The 19,025-nt window shown below is 41.4% G+C and overlaps 1 protein-coding gene across 2 annotated transcripts in view; it reads left to right on the top strand.

Annotated features, from left to right (window-relative positions):
* The first annotated feature begins 234 nt into the window (after positions 1–234).
* The window catches only part of LOC119533833 (phosphofructokinase, platelet), a 71,954-nt gene continuing 53,163 nt past the window's right edge, over positions 235–19,025 (top strand). Inside the window, exons 1-2 of one of the 2 annotated variants that reach the window (XM_037835664.1) lie at positions 235–888; positions 14,762–14,835. In XM_037835664.1, coding sequence (XP_037691592.1) covers positions 783–888; positions 14,762–14,835 — 180 coding nt within the window. In that variant the 5' untranslated portion in view covers positions 235–782. Of the gene's footprint in view, positions 889–14,761; positions 14,836–19,025 lie in introns of those variants that run through there. The other variant, XM_037835666.1, reaches the window with a different exon arrangement.

Here is a 19,025-nt window from a genome sequence, read left to right as displayed (position 1 = left end):
CCCCATTGGGATTCTCCAGCCTTTGTAGGGCACCAGCTTAGACCTGGGCGTGAAGATGTCTCTAAGGATCGCTCCCCGTTGTCAACCCACGTTCAATTTCCTTCTCTTCAACAAGTGCGGAGCTGTGACAGCCAATGATGCGCCACAGCCCCAGTGGCGACAGGGGAAATGAAAGCTTCCTCATCGCCGAGCGAGCAACGCCCACGTTTTCCCTCCGACTTGAGAAGCGGCTCCCAGTTCCTTGCTCCGCGACCTCAGGCCGGGAGGTGAAATCTGGGGAAGCCAAGAGGAAGACACTAGGGAGCCCCACGGCCCGCGAACCTCCACCTTCCAGTTAGGGGTCCTGCAGGAAACGGGGCGCACGCCTCAGTTTGCCGTTGGGTTTCCTCCCAACCGTCGGAAGGGGCGCGAGCTCGCGGCAAGCCGTGGGGACCCGGAGCAGGACGTCCGCGGTGGTCGTCGAGCCCCTGCACGCCCCCACCTGCGGTCCCGTCCCGAACCTGCGGCGCGCCCGCCCTCCTCAGCCCGCCCCCGAGGGCAGGATTGGCCCAGACCCTCCCCGCGTCGCGATCGTTTGTGCGCGCCGCCGCCCATTGGCGCTCAGGGCCGAGCCCGGGAGGAGGCGGGCGGCCGCTTGGATCTAAAGGCGGCTGCAAAAGCTGCAGTGAGAGTTGGGACCTCGGCGGTTCCCGGAATAGGTGCCGGCGCCGCGTCCCGGCGGGATCGAGCTGCTGCGCCTCCTCTAGTGAGCCGGAGGTCTCTCGGCGCCCGCCACCCTCACCATGGAGCCCCCATCCACACCCCAGGGGTCCTTAAAGAAGTTCCTGGAACCTCGCTCCGGGGCCGGCAAAGCCATCGGAGTTCTGACCAGCGGCGGGGATGCCCAAGGTGAACAAATAAGTAAACGTCCCCTTCCCCCCCCCCGCCCCCCGCGTGAGGATGGAACCCAGGAAATGAGAGGCCGGAGATGAGGGCAGGGCGGGGAGGCTATAGCCAGAGCCGGGGAGGGGATGCAGCCCGGAGGGCGGAGGCTCTGGGAGGGGCGGCCCCGAGCTGGAGCCAAGGGCTGGGATGGGGGGGGGGGAGCGCCAGGGAAACAGCTCCCAACACCGACGACTAACGGTGATACCTATTGGGTGGACAGGAGCTGGCGGTGAAGCCTCAGGAGTCGCTGAGGCGGGTGGGGTAGGGGAGAGGCACTATGGAAGAACCAGTTATTTCTTTCTAGGGAGAATCAATTTTCCACCTTCACTTCTTAAAAATTGAGATAGGCGGTTGGGTCGCCTGAACTGCCCTCGGAGGTCATTCTACACCTGAATCCTATAACGAGAGCCAGGTAGTCCCTCCGCAATTTATATACAGCTCTTTGACGACCGCGGCAACTTCCGATGCCGCAACTTCCACCATCAGCTCTGTCTTTGCATCCTTCCGCACCTCCCCCCTACCCCGAAATGTAATAGAAAAGAAAGAGAGAAAGAGAGAGAGAGAGAGAGAAAATGATTTGCTCCCCAGCGGCTTCTCCTGCGGATTCGCATCCTCTCCGCGCGGGGAGGGGAGTGGACTGTCGTGCTGCATTGCAGGGGCCGCGGCGAGGGCTGGCTCTCCCGGGGGCGCGGTGGGGTCTGCACCCGGGTGTTACCCCCGGCGGCCTGAGATCACTTAGCGTTTCCACTGGGAGACTTTCTAAAAGGCTTTTCCCCGCCATCTCCTTCTCCTTCCGCCTCGTGACAAAACTGAAAAATTAAAATGAATCACCAGGCCCTCTCTTTCCCAGCCTCCCCTGGATAGGAAGGACTTCCCAGCCGCGGAGGCAGGAAACTAGGGAACTCCCGGGACGTCATCAGCGCTCGGGGTGCGGGCTTGGGCCGTGCTCAACGCGCCCCTTTCCCTGATTTCCGGAGGAATCGCCAAGTCCCCCGGCCAGCGGACCCATGGAACAAGAATATTTAACATTTTAAAAGGAGGGGTGACACAGCTGCGCCCACGGTTTTAGAACCCCGCTGTCGGACATGGAAGGACCCTCGGGTCCCACCCGCTCGTTTTGCACTTGGGGAAACTGAGATTCCCGGAGGATGTGATTTCCTGGTCCAGGGTGAGCCTCTAGTTAATGGCAGAGCCAACAACTGCAAAAAACCCAAGTCTACCATGCAGTTCACTCGTTCTCTTGCGGTCACTCCTTGCCCTAAAGATTGCTCAGGCTACAGAAGGATTCCCCGAGCAATTTTTTTTTTTCCTTCCTTGCCCCAGACGAATTGAGAAGGCTCTGATGGTCACATTTTTTGAGGCCATACACCGTGGAGGGATGTTCAGGAGATGGACTGTTCTTTTCCCATTCCAACCTCTCCTCAGTGCCCTTGCCTTTTCCCCATCCTTGCCCCGTGACCTTCCCTTTGCCCTTGAGAAAGGGCCGCGGCCCGCAGGCTGCATGCCTCGCGGTGGCGACAGGTTCTGGGTGCTGCGAGCCGCCGGCTCCTCCCCCGGCTGCGCGGTGTGCCTACGTGATGCCGGGCCAGTCGTCGCGGTGCCGCCTCCTCGTCCTCGTCCTCCACTCCCCACGCCCCGCTCCGCCCCGCCCCGCCACCCAGCGGTGATAGCGGTGATAGCGGTGATAGCGGGGTTCTCCCGCTTGTTCCCGGGGCCGGGGCTGACTCCAGGCACGCTGGGGAGGGTACGCCGTTTGGGCTCGCTCCCAAGTCCTCGCAGCATCCTCAAAAGAGAGCGCCAGAGGCCGGGGCCGAGAGTGGGAAGCTGTCTCTCGGGTGGTCCAGAGCAAGACGCCTTCATTCTATTAAAGGCTGCAATCCCTGAGCCAGTAATCTCCCCCCATCTAACACAGTTCCATCCAAGTGAAGCAGTGCTGGTCTCCTGTAGTATTCTAGTACTCTTCAGTGTAAACATTCCTGGTAGAGGGCTGGTTTCTTAGGGAAAGAAAATGCTGTGATAAAACGAAGGCCAGAGTTGGGAAAATAAGAGAGAAATAGGAGACATCTCATTATGCAAGTTATTTAGACAAAGGTCTTCGGATGTCTATGCGTGGGTGGGGTTGGGGTAGAATCGGGGGTTGGGACTGAAGGGTCACTCCTCTGTCAAAAGCTTATGCCTCCAAAGACATTGAGCTAGGACAAATTTGGAAGCTCCTTGAATGAATCTTTTCTTGGGTCCTCAAAGAGAGTAACATGTTGGCACAGGGAGAGGAATTGATCTCAAGCCACCAGGGTTTCAAATTCCAGGTTTCAAGGTTATTTTAGAGTTAAAGTCTATTGGGAAAAATATATATTTATGGGTCATATTTTTAAAATCTTTGTCTAAAAGTTTGGTAAAATACCTAGTAGTTCACGTACAGTCCTGGGAGATACGGTTTAATGGACGGAATCATCGTTTTCTTTTTTACTTATTCTGGTTCTGCCACTTGTGGGGGAGTTAAAACATACAGGTCAGTAAGTCAGAAAAGAATACATTGAAAACCAAAATTCTATCAGAATGTGGCTAGGCTGGTGCAGCCTCAAGGTAATGGGAGAGGACTGCTCTGAACAACAGGTGGCATCCAAAACCATATTCGTTTCCTAAGACTTGAAAGGGAAGTTTATTATCTCACAGTTCTGGAGCCTGGAAGTCTGAAAGCAAGGTGTTGGGAGGGCCATGCTCCCTTTGAAACGTGTTAGGAAGAGCTCTTCCTTGCCTCTTCCTAGTTTCTAGCTGGCAAATCCTTGGCATTCCTTGGCTTGCAGCTGCAGCACTTCCGTCTCTGCCTCTGTCATCACCTGGCAGTCCCTGTGCCTAGTTCTCTTAGTTGTCACATCTGGGCCATTCTCCTTCAGATAGGGCCAGGCCCATTGACTCTTTTTTTTCTTTTCTTTCTTTCTTTTTTTTTTTTAAGACTATGTGTCTTAGTTAGTGTTCTCTAGAGAAACAGAATCAACAGGAGATACCTATGAATATAAGATTTTATAAAAGTGTCTCACACGCAGCTATGGGTATGCAAATTCCGTAAAGCAGGCAGCAAACTGGCAGTTCCGATGAAGGTGTTTGATGAACTCTTCAGGAAATGCTTCGCTGGTTAGCCGAAGAAGTGAAGGTCCTCTATCTGCCTCACTTAAAAGTCTTCAACTGATTGTATTAAATCTAGCTGATTGAATTCTCTCGTTGTGGAAGATACGCCCCTCTTTGATATAATCAGTCACAGCTTCAGCCAATTGACTGATGATTTAATAAACCAGCCTTCTGGTTCATTAACCAGCCGCAAATGTCCTTGCAGGAACGGTTAGGCCAGTGCTTGCTTGACCAGACACCTGGGCACCATCACCTGGCCAAGTTGACACGTGAACCTAACCATCACGTTATGTAAACAGCCATTTCCTACTATGATATTATCTTGGACCTGTTTGTGTGGATACATTTCCTTCTGAGAAAATTCCCTTAAGATGTGTTCAGAGACTCTAGTTTTATGAGCAAAAGATGTACAGACATTTAGAATAGGTTATTCCTAGAGGTGTCTATTTTGACCCCCTTCTTTTACCATTTTCTCTTGATTCTAAATTATAGCATTACCTGATTTTCCCTGGGATAGAAGAATTTTGCTTGTGGCTAAAAGGAGAACCTAGTCAAGTCTCAATTTCAGGATAAATTTCTAATCCTAAATTAGAAACAATGAAGTTTCTAATTGTGAAATTATGGTAAAACTCCATGTGAAGATGAATTAGATGAATAGCTACTATCTACTGGGTACTAGGAGCTTTACCAGTTTTACGCTAGGCTTAGTTGCATTTCTCCAAGATGTGTATTTTTGTCTCCATTTTGGAGGTAGGGAAAAAGGTCCCATAAAGAGACAACTTAGTTCAGATCACGCAGCAAATGCATGGTAATGCCAGATTCCTTTCACAAAAATAGCAGGTGACTACAAGTTCTAGCTGTCGTCCTCCTTTCATGAGGTCATTTAGGTGAATTAAACCTTTACTAATTGACAGTACCCTTATTTTTTATACTCAGAGCAATATTTCTGAAGTATTAATGCCTCAAAATCAGAACTTTAGAAACAGTCAGAAATGAGACTTCCATCTTCCACAGGTGCCAAGTTAATTCTTCCATTCAAAAATATTTGTTGAACTACAGTCAGTGTCTTGCATTGGGTTCCTCGAGACCCCTCAAATGCAAAGAGAAATAGAGAACAATGGACCTCTTTCCTCAACCCACAGCTATTGGAGTCACTTACTATCCTGGAACTCTGTACAAAGTTATTTAATGGTACTTTTTGGTTAAAATTTTAATAATTTAGCAAAAATTTAGCATGGGAGACAGTGTTTAGAATTATAGCATTGACCCTGTGCACATTATGAAATCTAATTGCATCATTTTTTACAAATGCAAATATATGTGTGTGACATTCAGATGACCCATAAAAACTAGACATTTTGCCATCTTTCAGAAAAAATGTTTTTCCCACTCTTGATAAAAAAAAAAAGGAAAAGCTTTTGTTCCTGTACTCAAATCTTTTATCAGGGAGAATTATGGCTGCTTAAATTAGCTCTGTCAATGTGATAGGCAATAACACAGCAATTAAAATGATAAATTTGAAGATAAGGTACCAGCTTGTTAAGGGCAAAAATCAGGTCACAAAATTGTACATCTACTACAATTGCAATTATATTACAATGTGTATTGAATAAAGATCAGATGGCTATATGTTAAGAAAAGTTGTTACTTTTTGAGTCACCTTTTCCAAAAAAGCTTTGTATAGTGTTATATATTTTTTAAATCAAAAAATAATCTGCCTGGAGACTCCAATTTGTCCTCTCACCACCCTTAATTCTGTATTTCTTTATCACTGTATACTTAGTTTGTTCAGAATTACAGTAATTGTACCTGTCAGGATATAAGAAGCAACACAGCATCTGGCAAGAGCAGTGCACTGAGAATTAAAAGACTCATTTGGTTCTTGGTCCTTTGACAGGGTCAAAGATTTTTCATTTGCAAAATGAGGGGATCGGAGTTCATCAATCTCTGGCTTTTCTCCCCCTGTCCCTTCTTCCCTGCTTCTCCAGTCCCCCAACCCTCTTCTTCAGTGAAATTCTTCAGACTGAAATGGAATGTGTAAAAGAGATAAAAGCTGGTTTGCCCTGGGTCTCTCTAGAAGCCCCTCCCCCTAAGGGGCTCATTAGCCACTGAGTGTCTGTATGTGCATTTGCATCACTCGAGGTTCTGGTTTTGCCGATTCTGATTGTGTTGGTCTACAGTGAAGCCTGAGATTCTGCTCTTCTGCTTAACACACTCAGAGTACGCTGGTGCTGCTGGTACTTCTGGCACCAAATTTTGAGACACAAGCACAAGAGAATAATTTGAAAACCCAGGCAGGTCAGCTCCTCCCAGGTTTCTTCAAGACCTAGACCATCTCAGAAGTTTCACATGGATGTTTTCTGAACTTGACTGGGATTTTTGACTTAGAAGATTGATTAATGTAGGACCCCTTTATCTATCTATCTATCTATCTAGATCTAAAGGAGTATATATGAAAATGGTCTGATCAGAGTTTTCTTTAAAGAAGAAAAGGATTAAAAAGTGGTATATATTACCTTCATGCAGTTACTCCTTATATTTTTAGCTCTGTTTTATATTATTAGATATTATTTAATTATTCTACAGATTCTACAGATTAAAGAATCACCTATGTATCAAGTAATGCTTTAGGCAGAATAATAAAGCCCCTTCTCTCATGAAGCTCACAATATTGTGCTTTGGTAGAGGGAGGAGGACAAATAAACGTATATTATGTCAGGGGCTGATGAATGCCAAGAAGAAAGCCTTCAGGGGAAAAGAGTTTCTGTTTTATATAGCTGCTCAGGAAAGCCGCTGGTTAGGGACCTTTGACCTGACATCTGAGGGATGTGACACAGTGAGCCAGCAGGAAACAAAGCATAAAGGCCGGTGAGTAGGAACCTGTTTGGCTTCTAAGAGGAACTTCATTCAAGAAGTGTGGTGTGAATGGAAAGGGGTGAGGGACGGGTGAAAGTGGTGGGAAGTGAGAGGGAGGGGGGGGGGGGATTGTAGAGATTGTAAGGACTATGGATTTTACTTTCTGTGCCCTGGGAACCAACCTGGGGGTTATTGGTTACCTCTGATAAGAGTACTTTTGTGGAGTGGTGCAAAGAGAAGTTTGAGTAAGGTTCAAGAGAGAAAGAGGGGAGGAGGTGGAAACCTTGAGTTTATCTTAAGCAGGAGAGAGTTGGGCCATAGATGGAGGGGCTGTGTGTGTGTGTGTGTGTGTGTGTGTGTGTGTGTGTGTGTGTGTGTGTGTAGAGCTGGGGTAGATGACAGCACGGACATGTGCCCATAGAAACATCCATGGAGAGGAAATCAGTGATGCAGGGAGAATGGGCACTCGCAGAATTGAGGGACTTGATTAGAGCAGGGGTGGGATTATTCTATAAGTAGAGGATTTTGCCTGAGATTGGAGTTCTTCTTTTGCCACAGGCAGAAAGGCAGAGTATGCAAGTATTCAAAAATATTTTATTTAACCCAATATTTCATTACATGAACAATGTAAGTATTATTAAAGGGTTATTTACCCTCTCTCTTTTCCCCCCATACTAAGTCTTTGAAATCTAATGTGCATCTTATACAGAGCATTTCAATTTGGATAAGACCCTACGCTAGTGGCTCCCCTGATGGACAATGCATTTCTAGAGCAATGTATGGTACGAAACTGCTTCTACTTAACAGACCAGTATGTGAATGTTTATGTTAAAGTTTTGTATGGGGTGCATGGGACCACTAACAGTGGCATGCTGCTAGTCAAGATTTGCAATAGGCTTTCAAACACGTACAGTTCAGGCATGTTCCACCTTAGGGCCCTTTGCTTGGCTTTAGCTGCTTTCTTTGCCTGGAGTCTGCTTTTCCAAATGTCTACTTGGCTAATTTCCCTCACCTTCAATTCTTTTCTCACCTATCACTTTTCAAAAAGGCCTACTCTCAGCTCCGGATTTGTGATTCCCTCTCTGTACCATCTGCATATACAACCTCTCATTTTTTTCTGTAGCACTTATCATCATCTACTATTGGATATAATTTCCTTATTTTTTGCTATTTATCTATTGAACGCTACCAGGGCCAGGGTCTTTGTCCATTTTGTCAATGATGTATCCCAACAGCACCTGGTAAAGTATAAGCCCATAATTCATATGTATTCAATGAATGAATGAATGAAGAGCCCCTTACAGATTTATCTCAAGTTTGACACCAACCTTAACAAGAGACAACAGTATTTAGGATAGTGCGAGGCAAAGAGAAGCTCCCAGCTGGATTACTTTGATTCATAGGGATAACTTTGATTGACAAGATTTTCCTTAGAATTTTTTTCTCCATATCTAAATTGTTAAAGAGAAAGCTTTTCCACTATCAAAACTTTTCTATCATCTTAAATACAAACTCTGTACAATTTAAGCATTAACTTCCTATTCTTTTCCCCCACCCTTTTTCCTGGTAACCTATATTCTAGATATCAGTGAGATCTTACAATATTTTTCCTTTTGTGTCTAGCTTATTTCCTTTTTATAGCTGAATGATATTCCATTTTCTTTATCCATTCATCAGTTGATGGACACTTGGGTTGCTTCCATCTTTTGGCAATTGTGAATAATGCCACTATGAACATCGGTGTGCAAATATCTGTTCAAATCCCTGCTGTCAGTTCTTTTGGTATATACCCAGAAGTGGCATTGCCAGGCCATATGTTATACTTAACTCTCTGAGGAATCACCAAACTCTTTTCCACAGCAACTGCACCATTTTACATTCCCGAAAATGAGGGAGTGTCCTTATTTTCGTACATCCTCTCCAACACTTGTTTTTTTTGATAATAGCCATTCTAGTGGGTATGAAATGATATCTCATTGTAGTTTTGATTAGCAATTCCCTAATAGCTAATGATGTTGAACATTTTTTTAATGCTTTTGGACATTTATGTATTGTCTTTGGAGAAATGTATATTTAAGTCTTTTGCCCAGTTTCTACATGTTTTTTGTTTGTTTTAATGCAATTTTATTGAGATATATTCACATACCAGATAATCATCCAAAGTGTACAATCAGTGGTTCGAAGTATCATCATATAGTTGTGATTTTATCACCACTATCAATTTTTGAACATTTTCATTACTCCAAAAAATAAATAAATAAATAAGAACAAAAATAAAAATTAAAAAAGAACACCGAAACATCCCATACTCCTTATCCCTCCCTATTATTTATTTATTTTTTGTCTTGTTTTTCTTACTCCTGTGTCCATCCACTGGATAAAGGGGTGTCAGTTGCAAGGTTTTCCCAATTACACAGTCACACCCTAAGAGCTATATAGTTACACAGTCATCTTCAGGAATCAAAGCTACTGGATTACAGTTCAACAGTTTCAGGTATTTCCTTCTAGCTATTCCAATATACTAAAAACTACAAAGGGATGTCTATATAACTCATAAGAATAACCCCCAGAATGACCTCTCAACTCTATTTGAAATCTCTCAGCCACTGAAACTCTATTTTGTTTCATTTCTCTTCCACCTTTTGGTCCAGGATGGCTTTCTCAGTCCCATGATGCCAGGTCCAGGCTCATCCCTGGGAGTCATGTCCCACATTGCCAGGGAGACTTACACCCCTGGGAGTCATGTCCACATAATGAGGAGTTTTTCCCAGTTTTAAATTGGGTGGATTGTCTTTTTGTTTTTGAATTGAAGGATTTCTTCATATATTCTGGATTATTAAACCCTTATTTGATATGTAGTTTCCAAATATTTTCTTCCACTGTGTATGTTGTTTTACTTTCTTGATAAAATCCTCTGCACAAAAATTTAAAATCTTGATGAGGTCCCATTTATCTATTTTTGTTTCGTTGCTCATTCTTTGGGTGTAAAGTCTAAGAAACCATTGCCTAACACAAGGTACAGAAAATGCTTCCCTACGTTTTCTTCTAGGAGTATTATAGTTCTGGTTCTTATATTTAGGTTTTTGAACCATTTCAAATTGACTTTTGTGTATGGTGTGAGGTAGGGGCCAACCTTCATTCTTTTGCATATGAAATCCAGTTTTCCCCAGAACCATTTGTTCAAGGGACTGTTCTTTCCCAGTTGGGTGGTCTTCAAATCCCTGTCAAAAATCAGCCATAAGTGGAATCTCAATTTGATTCCATTCTTCTATATGTCTTTCCTTGTGCCAGTACCATGCTGTTTTGATTACTGTAGCTTTTTAATAAATTTTAAAATTGGGAAGTGTGAGTCCTCCAACTTCATTTTTCATTTGCAAGAAAGCTTTGGGTATTTGGAGGCCCCTTAACCTTCCATATAAATTTGATAAGTGGCTTTACCATTTCTGCAGACAGTGTTGGAATTTTGTTTGGGATTGCACTGAATCTGTAAATTGCTCTGGGTAGAATTGATATCTTAACAGTATTTAGTCTTCTGATCCATGAACATGGAATGCCCTTTCATTTATTTAGGTCTTCTTTGATTTGTTTTAGCAATGTTTTATAGCTTTCTGTGTACAAGTCCTTTATATCCTCAGTTAGATTTTTTTCCCAGAAATTTGATTCTATTAGTTGCTATTGTAAATGGAATGTTTTTTCTTGATTTCTTTAGATTGTTCATTACTAGTATATAGAAACACTAGTGAATTTTGGGTGTTTATCTTGTACTCCACCAACTTTGATGAATTCAGTTATTAGTTCTAGTAGTTTTGTTGTGGATTTTTCAGGATTTTCTCTGTGTGAGATCATGTTATTGGCAAATAGGGGAAGTTTACTACTTCTCTTCCAATTTGGAAAGTATGATAGAACTGAATTTCATTTTCTAACATATTCCAGCATTTTTGCTATAGTACAAATATGAAAACCGTATGAATTAAGGCAGAAAAGAGAGGAGTCGGACTTTTTTTTCAAAAAGAATTTAAATATTGAAATTAGTAAGTGAATTGCTATGAATACTGGAAAATATTCAGAAGACTTGGGAGAACACTATTAAAAATGATTAAGTTGGGGGATATATTATGCTTTCCAGGTACCATAGGAGATAAAAAGTTGAATCAAAATTATTTTACTAGAATCAGTGTATCCCTTGTTTCTTACACATTACTCCCAATTAAAATTTTATCAGAACAGAATCTCAGGAAGCATTTGGAAACTTGGAAAGTCCATCTCAAAGTAGCCAATAAATAAGGATTTACGGTATCTTTTCTTGCAGGGCCCTGCTATGGGCACAAAAGACCTCCTGACCTCAAGAAATAAGTTCATCTTTGTGACTCTCTTCACTGCATTATGATTTAGCAAGGACCTATTTTAGAATATATAATGTCAAGAAAGTAATTTAGTAATGTATGCTTGTTATTACACCTGAAGTAATTATCACATATTCCCCACAAAATTGCTTCATATATTTTTCAAAGGTTTATTTTCATTTCACATAACAATATTGTACATTCCCTGAGGACTGGGGTTTAGATTTTTCCAAATTTCAAATTCAAGGAAGATACCCCAAATTTTCCAAATTATGAATAATTTGGAATTACTTTCCAAATATTAAGACTCTTGCTTGTTAACAGGGTTGCAAGTTCCCATGGAAATAATTATGAAAGTTGTCTGGATTCCCAGTTCAGGCTACGAAAAAAAAACAAAAACAAAAACAAAAAAAAACCCCACCCCAACAACTTAACCTGACTATCCCTGTACTATTACTAAGAACATAGCTTGAGTACTGAGTGAAAGGCCCTGACCTACCATTCATTCCAAATGGATAGGTGGTTGAGCCCAAGGAGAGTCCTGAGCAAAATAATAAAACAGGCAGTGTTCAACCATTTGACTGTAAAACTTCAAGTTGAAAGGACCCATGTCTTAATCCTAGTCACTTGGCTTTTGTCTTCCAATGTCCTTCTTCCTTTTACCAAATATTCTTTGGACTGGTCTCTCTCAGAAAGCTTCAACCTGTGGGACCAGAATGAGGCAGCAGTTCTCTGTCGTGGCCGTACACTCAAGTCACATGGAGAGCTTTAGAGACAAAAAAAGAGGCTCCACTCCCAAGCAAATAAGAAGTGGGGGCCCAGTGGGCCTTTTATTGTTTAAAGTTTCTTGTGGTGATTTTAACACACTTAATAAGTTAAAAAAAAGTAAGTACTTAAGGCTAGGTTTCTATTCCAGCTCCACCATGTATTAATTTTGTTACCTTTGGCTAATCAGCTTATCCTCTCAGAATCTCAACTTTCTCCTCTCTCCAGGCTGAAATTACTACCTCCACAACCTTCCTGCGAGAATTCTCTGGGAGCTCAGGGCACCGTGGCTAGTATGCTATAAGTTCCCTCTGGTCTAGACCCCAATCAGAATGCTGTTAGCTCGTCAGCTACTGGTGCAGGGACTGAGAGCAACCTGGTTTAACCTTGTTACACTAACTTGCAAGTGAATAACAACCCTTTAATGCTGAGAGTGTGGTCCCCCATTGCCTGGGAACTTAGAAAGGCAAACCCGCAACCACACCCCAGCCCTACTGAATGAGAAGTTCTTGGGGAGAGCCCAGCAATCTGCCTTTTAATCAGACTCCCCAGGTGAAGGATACAGGTAACGGGAGAACTACTGCTTTAGAGTAATAATGCTGTTTTCCCCAGAGAATACTGGGTAACCCAGAAGAAGCATTGGTATAATTCAGGCCGTGAGGCTGGTGTAAAGATGTTCAGACATTGTGGGGCAGAGATCAGAGCTGGGGTATGTTTCCATTCTGCATAGGAACCTTCTGTGGGTCACCTCCTGTACCATGTCCTGCTTTTCACAGATTTTCCTTCCACTGTTTCTTATCCACTTACATTTTCTAAAGTTAGTATATATATGCATATGTTAATGTAATATATATTATGCCTTTATGAATGACCCCAAGGAAATGAGGTCTTCAGAAAGGAGGATGGGCAGCAAGGCGGAGCAAATTATGGTAAGTCAGGTATTAATTGTGCTTCTTTTTCACTTGGTGCCTATATTGCTTAAATATTTAGTGGTTAATTTATCAGGTATACTGACCATAGAATAAAGTCCTGGAATCATAGACTCTGTTAAGAGGGATTTTTAAAAAGCCTTCATTCATTCAGTTAAGACAAAAGTCAGTGCATGCATTCATTGAGCTGAAATGTTAGGAGAGCAAAGTTAAGTAAGACTTGTTCTCTGCTCTCAGATGTACAAAATGATTGGAGAGATGTAAGTGTAAGCAAAAAGGTGCAATAAAATCTCACAGGTGTGAGCACAATAAGGAAATTCTCTCCTGCCAGGAGGAAGGAGGAATGAGGCATCAGAAAATCTTCATGGAGAGTTCAGGAGCTGAGTAGCCAAGGTTAAGAAAGGGCATTCCTGTGGAGGAGCAGAGATCTGACGATATGAGTCCAGAGCAGCCCTTTGGGGGAACTGCAGGAAGTTCCAGCCAGACAGAGGGTGAGGGTCAAAGACGGGAGCATTCAAAAATGGGGCTGGGCTGGCAGGAAAAGACCTGAGCCATGGGGAAATCTGTTGTCTACTGAAAACTGTGATCAGGAGAGTGAAACTGTCATATTTGTCTTTTAGAAAGAGAAGGTGGATGTTAATAGAGAAACACCCCAAACATATTGTTGAGTGTAAAAATAAAAAGCAAATGTGAAACTACACATAGGACAAAAACAATACTAACCATAATAATACCGAATTTTCAACAGATACTTCCATGGCTCTTTCTGGAAAGGGAGAGGGTTGATCAGAAAGAAGGAAATGGGGTGTTATTAACTTCATCAGTATTTTTTTTAATAAGAGTGTGATTAATAATTTGTATAATAACAAAAGAGAAAAGGTTAATTGAACCATTCTGGCCATGGGGTGGATGTCTTCAAGACAACGGGATTCAGGGGAAAGTTAGGACAAGATTTCAGTTTTATGGGCAAGAGATATCTGGGGTATTAACAGTGTCTGGAGCGAGTGACAGAAAAGAAAGTTGTGCTATTTCTTTCACATAAAAAAAGTAGGAAAGAATGATCAGGGTAAAATCATTTATTACATCTGGAATTGGTGAGTTTGTTCTTGTGAGATGGCCACTAACTAATCAGCAAGTCATTACAATCTTTATGTAAATAACCAAGTGTGACTGTCTTTAAATTCTCTTAAGTCCTCTGGGAAAGTATGAAAAATGTCCTAGATTTAATTCGATTAGGTATCATTATAGTTTGCTGATAGTTTAATCTTCTATTAAATTTTTCTTCTAATAAAATTCCATGATTTTTTTGTATTTAAGGCCTTTGTCTAAATATATATTTTCTTTGCCCATGGTTGATGATGATGAAATATTCTGTTTGTTTTTTTACTCAGACCATTTGTCCTTTTCAGTATTATTTTCTTTGAATTTAGTAAATGTAAATAAATACTTAACTTCTATGTTGTTTTGCAATCGGATGTAGTTGCCTGCAAATTCGTATCAAATTGAGGTTACTGAGTATGTGTGCAGTTAGCTATTCTAAACTAAAAGTGGTACAGGCACTTCTACAATGATGTTTAGTGATTGATGAGCCCTCGAAACGCCAGACGCTGTGCTTTATAACTGTTGTTTTTCTTAACCCTTACACTAATCCTGGAGGTATGTTTTAGGCTCATCTGTCATTTTAGGAAATTGAGGCTTAAGAGAGGTTATGCAGTTTACTGAAGGACATGGTTATTTAACAGCAGAGCTGGTATTGCATCCTCCTTCAATTTAAACCCAAAGCCACTTGACTAACGGTTATTCCTGTTTCTTTCTCAGGTATGAATGCTGCTGTTCGCGCTGTAGTGCGCATGGGAATATACGTGGGAGCCAAAGTGTATTTTATCTATGAGGTCAGTTTTTGTTTTGCATTCATTCTTTCTCTGTCCCTCAGGAGTGAGTTCCTTGCTTCGCAGCCTGCACAGTGCTTTCACTACTGCCTTCTTTGCAGTAGCCTGCGAGGTGGATGCGTGATGCTAGACAAACTCAGATAGCTGAGCAGGAGAATCTGGGTCCTGCAGCCCAGGTTGTTTCACTCGACCAGATGAGCCTGGTTCTGGGGGAGTTTTACGCTGGAGTTTACAATCACTGGTCTAGACAATCACCTTTGGAGATTTATCTTAGGAAATGAAAGGTGTAGCGCAAAAATCCACTTTGATATCAATTTACCAGTTTTGATTTATAGGATTAAAGATCTCAAATAGGTTGCTCTTATTCCTGTAGAAGTGATATATTCATTTAAAATGCGGAATGAATTTGAATAAGTATTAAGGTAAATGGAGGGGAAACCGAGCTTATTTGAGCTCCACAACATTAATGTAAAACCCAAACCACCTCTCTAATACCTGTTTATGTGTTAAAGAGTTTGAAATAAAACAGCAGGGATGGCTCATTTTCTCCTATATTGTAGGCCCTTCCAATTTAGCAGTAAGTAGATTTGGGGGAAGGGTATCAGTATAGTTTGGACCACATCATTTATTTCAAAAACTATTAGGAAAATATAACTTATGTAATTTTTAAGTTTATAAAGCATAATAAAGCTTTAAAAATGGAAAGAAGAGAATATATTTCTAAAATCACTAATTCTTACAAAATCATTCTTAGTTTTTTAGTCTAATTCTTCTCAGTATAATATATGTAAAAGCCAATAAGGACATATGTACATAATCAAAATTATGGCAAAATAGATTTTACAGCTATATTTTTACCTGCCATTACATTATGAATATTTTCTGATTGCTACAGACTCCACAACTATGAACTTTGACGTCTATATGCTACTCCATCCAAATGAAGTCTCATCATTTACTTGACCATTTATTTACTCGACCATTCCCATAATCATTGGGCTATTACAGTGTTCAGCTATCGTAACATTGCAAGATCTATATTAATATTTCAAGCGTAGTTGATATTTTGCATCATTTCCTGGATCCCAAGTTTGGCATTACTGAGCTAAAAGGGTTGATCATCATAATGAATCTTGATGTATCTTGCCAAAGTGCTTTCTGAAAACATGTTCCAACTCCCGATCCCCCCAGCAGTTTGCAGAAGAAGCAGTGTCTCCAAATCCCCATCCATCATATGGGGGGCTGCGTTTATCTGACTACTGAGAGTTGAGCATATTCCCATGTTTCGTTTAAGTCATTTCCCCCTTGGTGAAATGGCTGTTTTTATTCATTGCTCATTCATCTTTATAACCATTTGCTGGAAAGATTTTTCTCCCCATGTTGGTTTCCTTTTTAAAATTGCAGTTATATGGCTTTTGTTTATATTTATCTAGTTTGGGTAATTTAAAAATGTTGTCTAACCAAGGCGTTTCCAGATTCTTATTTTGTCATTTTACCCTTGGCTCTTTTTTTTAAATCAAATTGCCCTTGAAGGTTTCTGTCCTTGGATCCTAGCCATCTGGGCCGATTGTCCTCTGTTCATTGACATGGAATGAGTACATTAGACTCAGTGATACACTTCACAATTTTTTGTTACCTCTTCCCCATCCTATTGACATTTTGAGTTTGCATACAGTTATCCAAAATATTCTCTCTCCTGGAATTACTTGCAGTGTTTTTCTGTATTGCTGAAGCATACTTGTTTTAGTTCCCTTCGCCTTTTTTTTTTGGGGGGGGGGGTGTGGGTGGGGGATGGGTGTGTGGTATACATGTGCCTTAGAACTTATGAGATAATGTCATTCCCTCACGTGATAGTGGATCCTAATAAGTGAACATGATTTTAAAGGTTTTTTTTTTAGGTTGGTGTACCCTCAGATAAGGTTTTTCTGTATAATTAATAAAGTGTTTTCAAATTCACTGAGGACTAATTTACTTAGACTTCTTGTTTCCAGATTGTTCCCCCAGGAATAGTGCCTTTTCATTTTAAGAGCTAACTGCAGTTCTTTTTATCCCTGATAACCAATATACTGTATACTGATTTGAAGTTGCTTCACAAGCAGTAACGTACTTGATCTTCACAATGCTGTGGAGGGTGGGGAGTGAAGGGAAGGAAGTTATTACAGTTATTTCATGGTTAAAGACACTGACTCATTGTAGCCAGCATACCTTCTCTATGGCACAAAGCTACTTATAATCTTTATCCTGCTTGGAGTGACTAGCTACATTTCACTGCAGAAATAGATTTGGTTATGGTGGGCGGCCTCAGACTCCACTAACAGTATTATTAAATAAAGTGTGCTATCACTGCCATATTGCTCCCCCCCCCCCCCCACAAAACTTTCTGAATTCTGGCATAGCTCTCCCTTGTAGGCATATTTTGGTAAGTGATTGTGGACCCATAGTGAGCACTCAAGTGACTAAGGATAAATAAGTGAAGCTTTCTGGTCCCATTTCCTCATCTGTATAATGAAAGTAATATTTGCCTATCTTGTCATTAGTGAAGGCACTTTGACAAGTTTGAACTCTCTCATAGTGCAAGGGAGCAGCACTCTTCTCTTGTTTGGTTTTCGGTGATACAGCAGTGTATGTGCCTCTTGACTACATTGTTTTCTGGCTCTGCTTAATTCATTTACTTATAGATGTTCTCAAAATTTATGGAAAATTAAATTTATCCTTTATTTTGTATGCTTTGGCATTATGCTTTTCTAGGCTAGGCTTTCTTAACCTCAGCACTATTGACATTTTGGGTGTATAATTCTTTGTTTGGGGAGTGGACTGTTGTACCCCCCCCCCACCCCCAGTCATGACAATCAGAAATGTTTCTAGACATGGGCAAATACTTCCTGGGGGGCAACATCACCCCAGTTGAAAACCACTATTCTGGACCCATTGGGCTTCAAATTTAGAAGACTTTTGTGTTTTTTGTTTGTTTGTTTTTAAGCAGCATTCAGTAATTTATTCAATATATGTGCTCATTTAGAGCACATATTGCTCTAATATATGTGCACATATATTGCACATATATAAGCTCATTTCTAGGCTTACCTGGAGATCTCCAGATCACCAACAGACCAAACCAGTTAAATACATTAGTATTAGTATTAGTTATTTAAATAAAGATTTTCTTTCTTTAGTAGAAAGTGTGTGAACAGTGTCTTAATCTGAAAACACTGGTATTTCTGCTGAAGGTCTGGCACTTTATTTGACTGTGCTATTCTGTCTGGCTTCTACTTGTTCTCATAAATCTAGGACAGACCCATGTGTGGTACATGCTGAGCCCTTAAGCTAAACTGTGAAGCAGAAGTGATGAAGGTTTGCAGGTTAACCCATTCTTTTCCACCTCGAGAATAAATGGTTGATTCGTGGGTTTTTTTGTTGTTGTTTTTTGTTGTTTTTGTTTTGTTTTGTTTTGCAAGGGTTTTGCCATTAAATCTATAAATGCCTCTAGATTTTTGGAGATGGTAATAGCAAGTATACCAAATGCGTTAAAAAAATAAATAAATAAAATAAAAGGTCCATGACCCAGATAGACTTCCCCTGGTATTTAGGTGGATTAAAAAAAAGTAGGATGGGGAGTGTCCTTAAGTTACCTTGATGCTGCCATCTACATATGTTTGTTTAATATCCTGTTAGTTGAAAGTTAAAAAAAAAACAAAAAAATACAAAAAACAAAAACTTTATTTCTATTATAGTTCTTTAAATATGACCTAAAGTTAAAAGTCTCATCACTGAAACTCTCTTAGCTGTTTGGGTACTGCTCCTGGGCAGTAATTTGTAAATCTTACCATAGCTCATTACTGTCATGTTGCACACATTGAGGAAAGGTTAGGGATACTTCTGATCACTTTCAGCAGCTAAACTTTATTATTAAAATGACACATTCTAAATGTGTTAGATAAGTTATGACTTCTTATAATAAACGAATACGGGTTAGTAGAACAAAATCAACAGTGACTACTCTTGTTTTTATAGCTTTTTTGCAGTGGTACCAGGTCAGCTTTCCTATTGCGTTGAGATACTTCCTGCTCTCTCCTGTCTGTCCCTGCTCTCCCTGGAGCTTTCTGTCAGCTTTCTTACTGCAACTTCAGGTTCAGAACTGTAGTTATAAGTAAAAATAAACCTTAGCTTTATTTGTTTCCAGCCCTGAGCATTAA

This window comes from Choloepus didactylus, chromosome 5, assembly GCF_015220235.1.
Source record: "Choloepus didactylus isolate mChoDid1 chromosome 5, mChoDid1.pri, whole genome shotgun sequence".
NCBI classification, from domain to species: Eukaryota; Metazoa; Chordata; class Mammalia; order Pilosa; family Megalonychidae; genus Choloepus; species Choloepus didactylus.
This window is presented reverse-complemented; position numbering and strand designations above follow the sequence as displayed.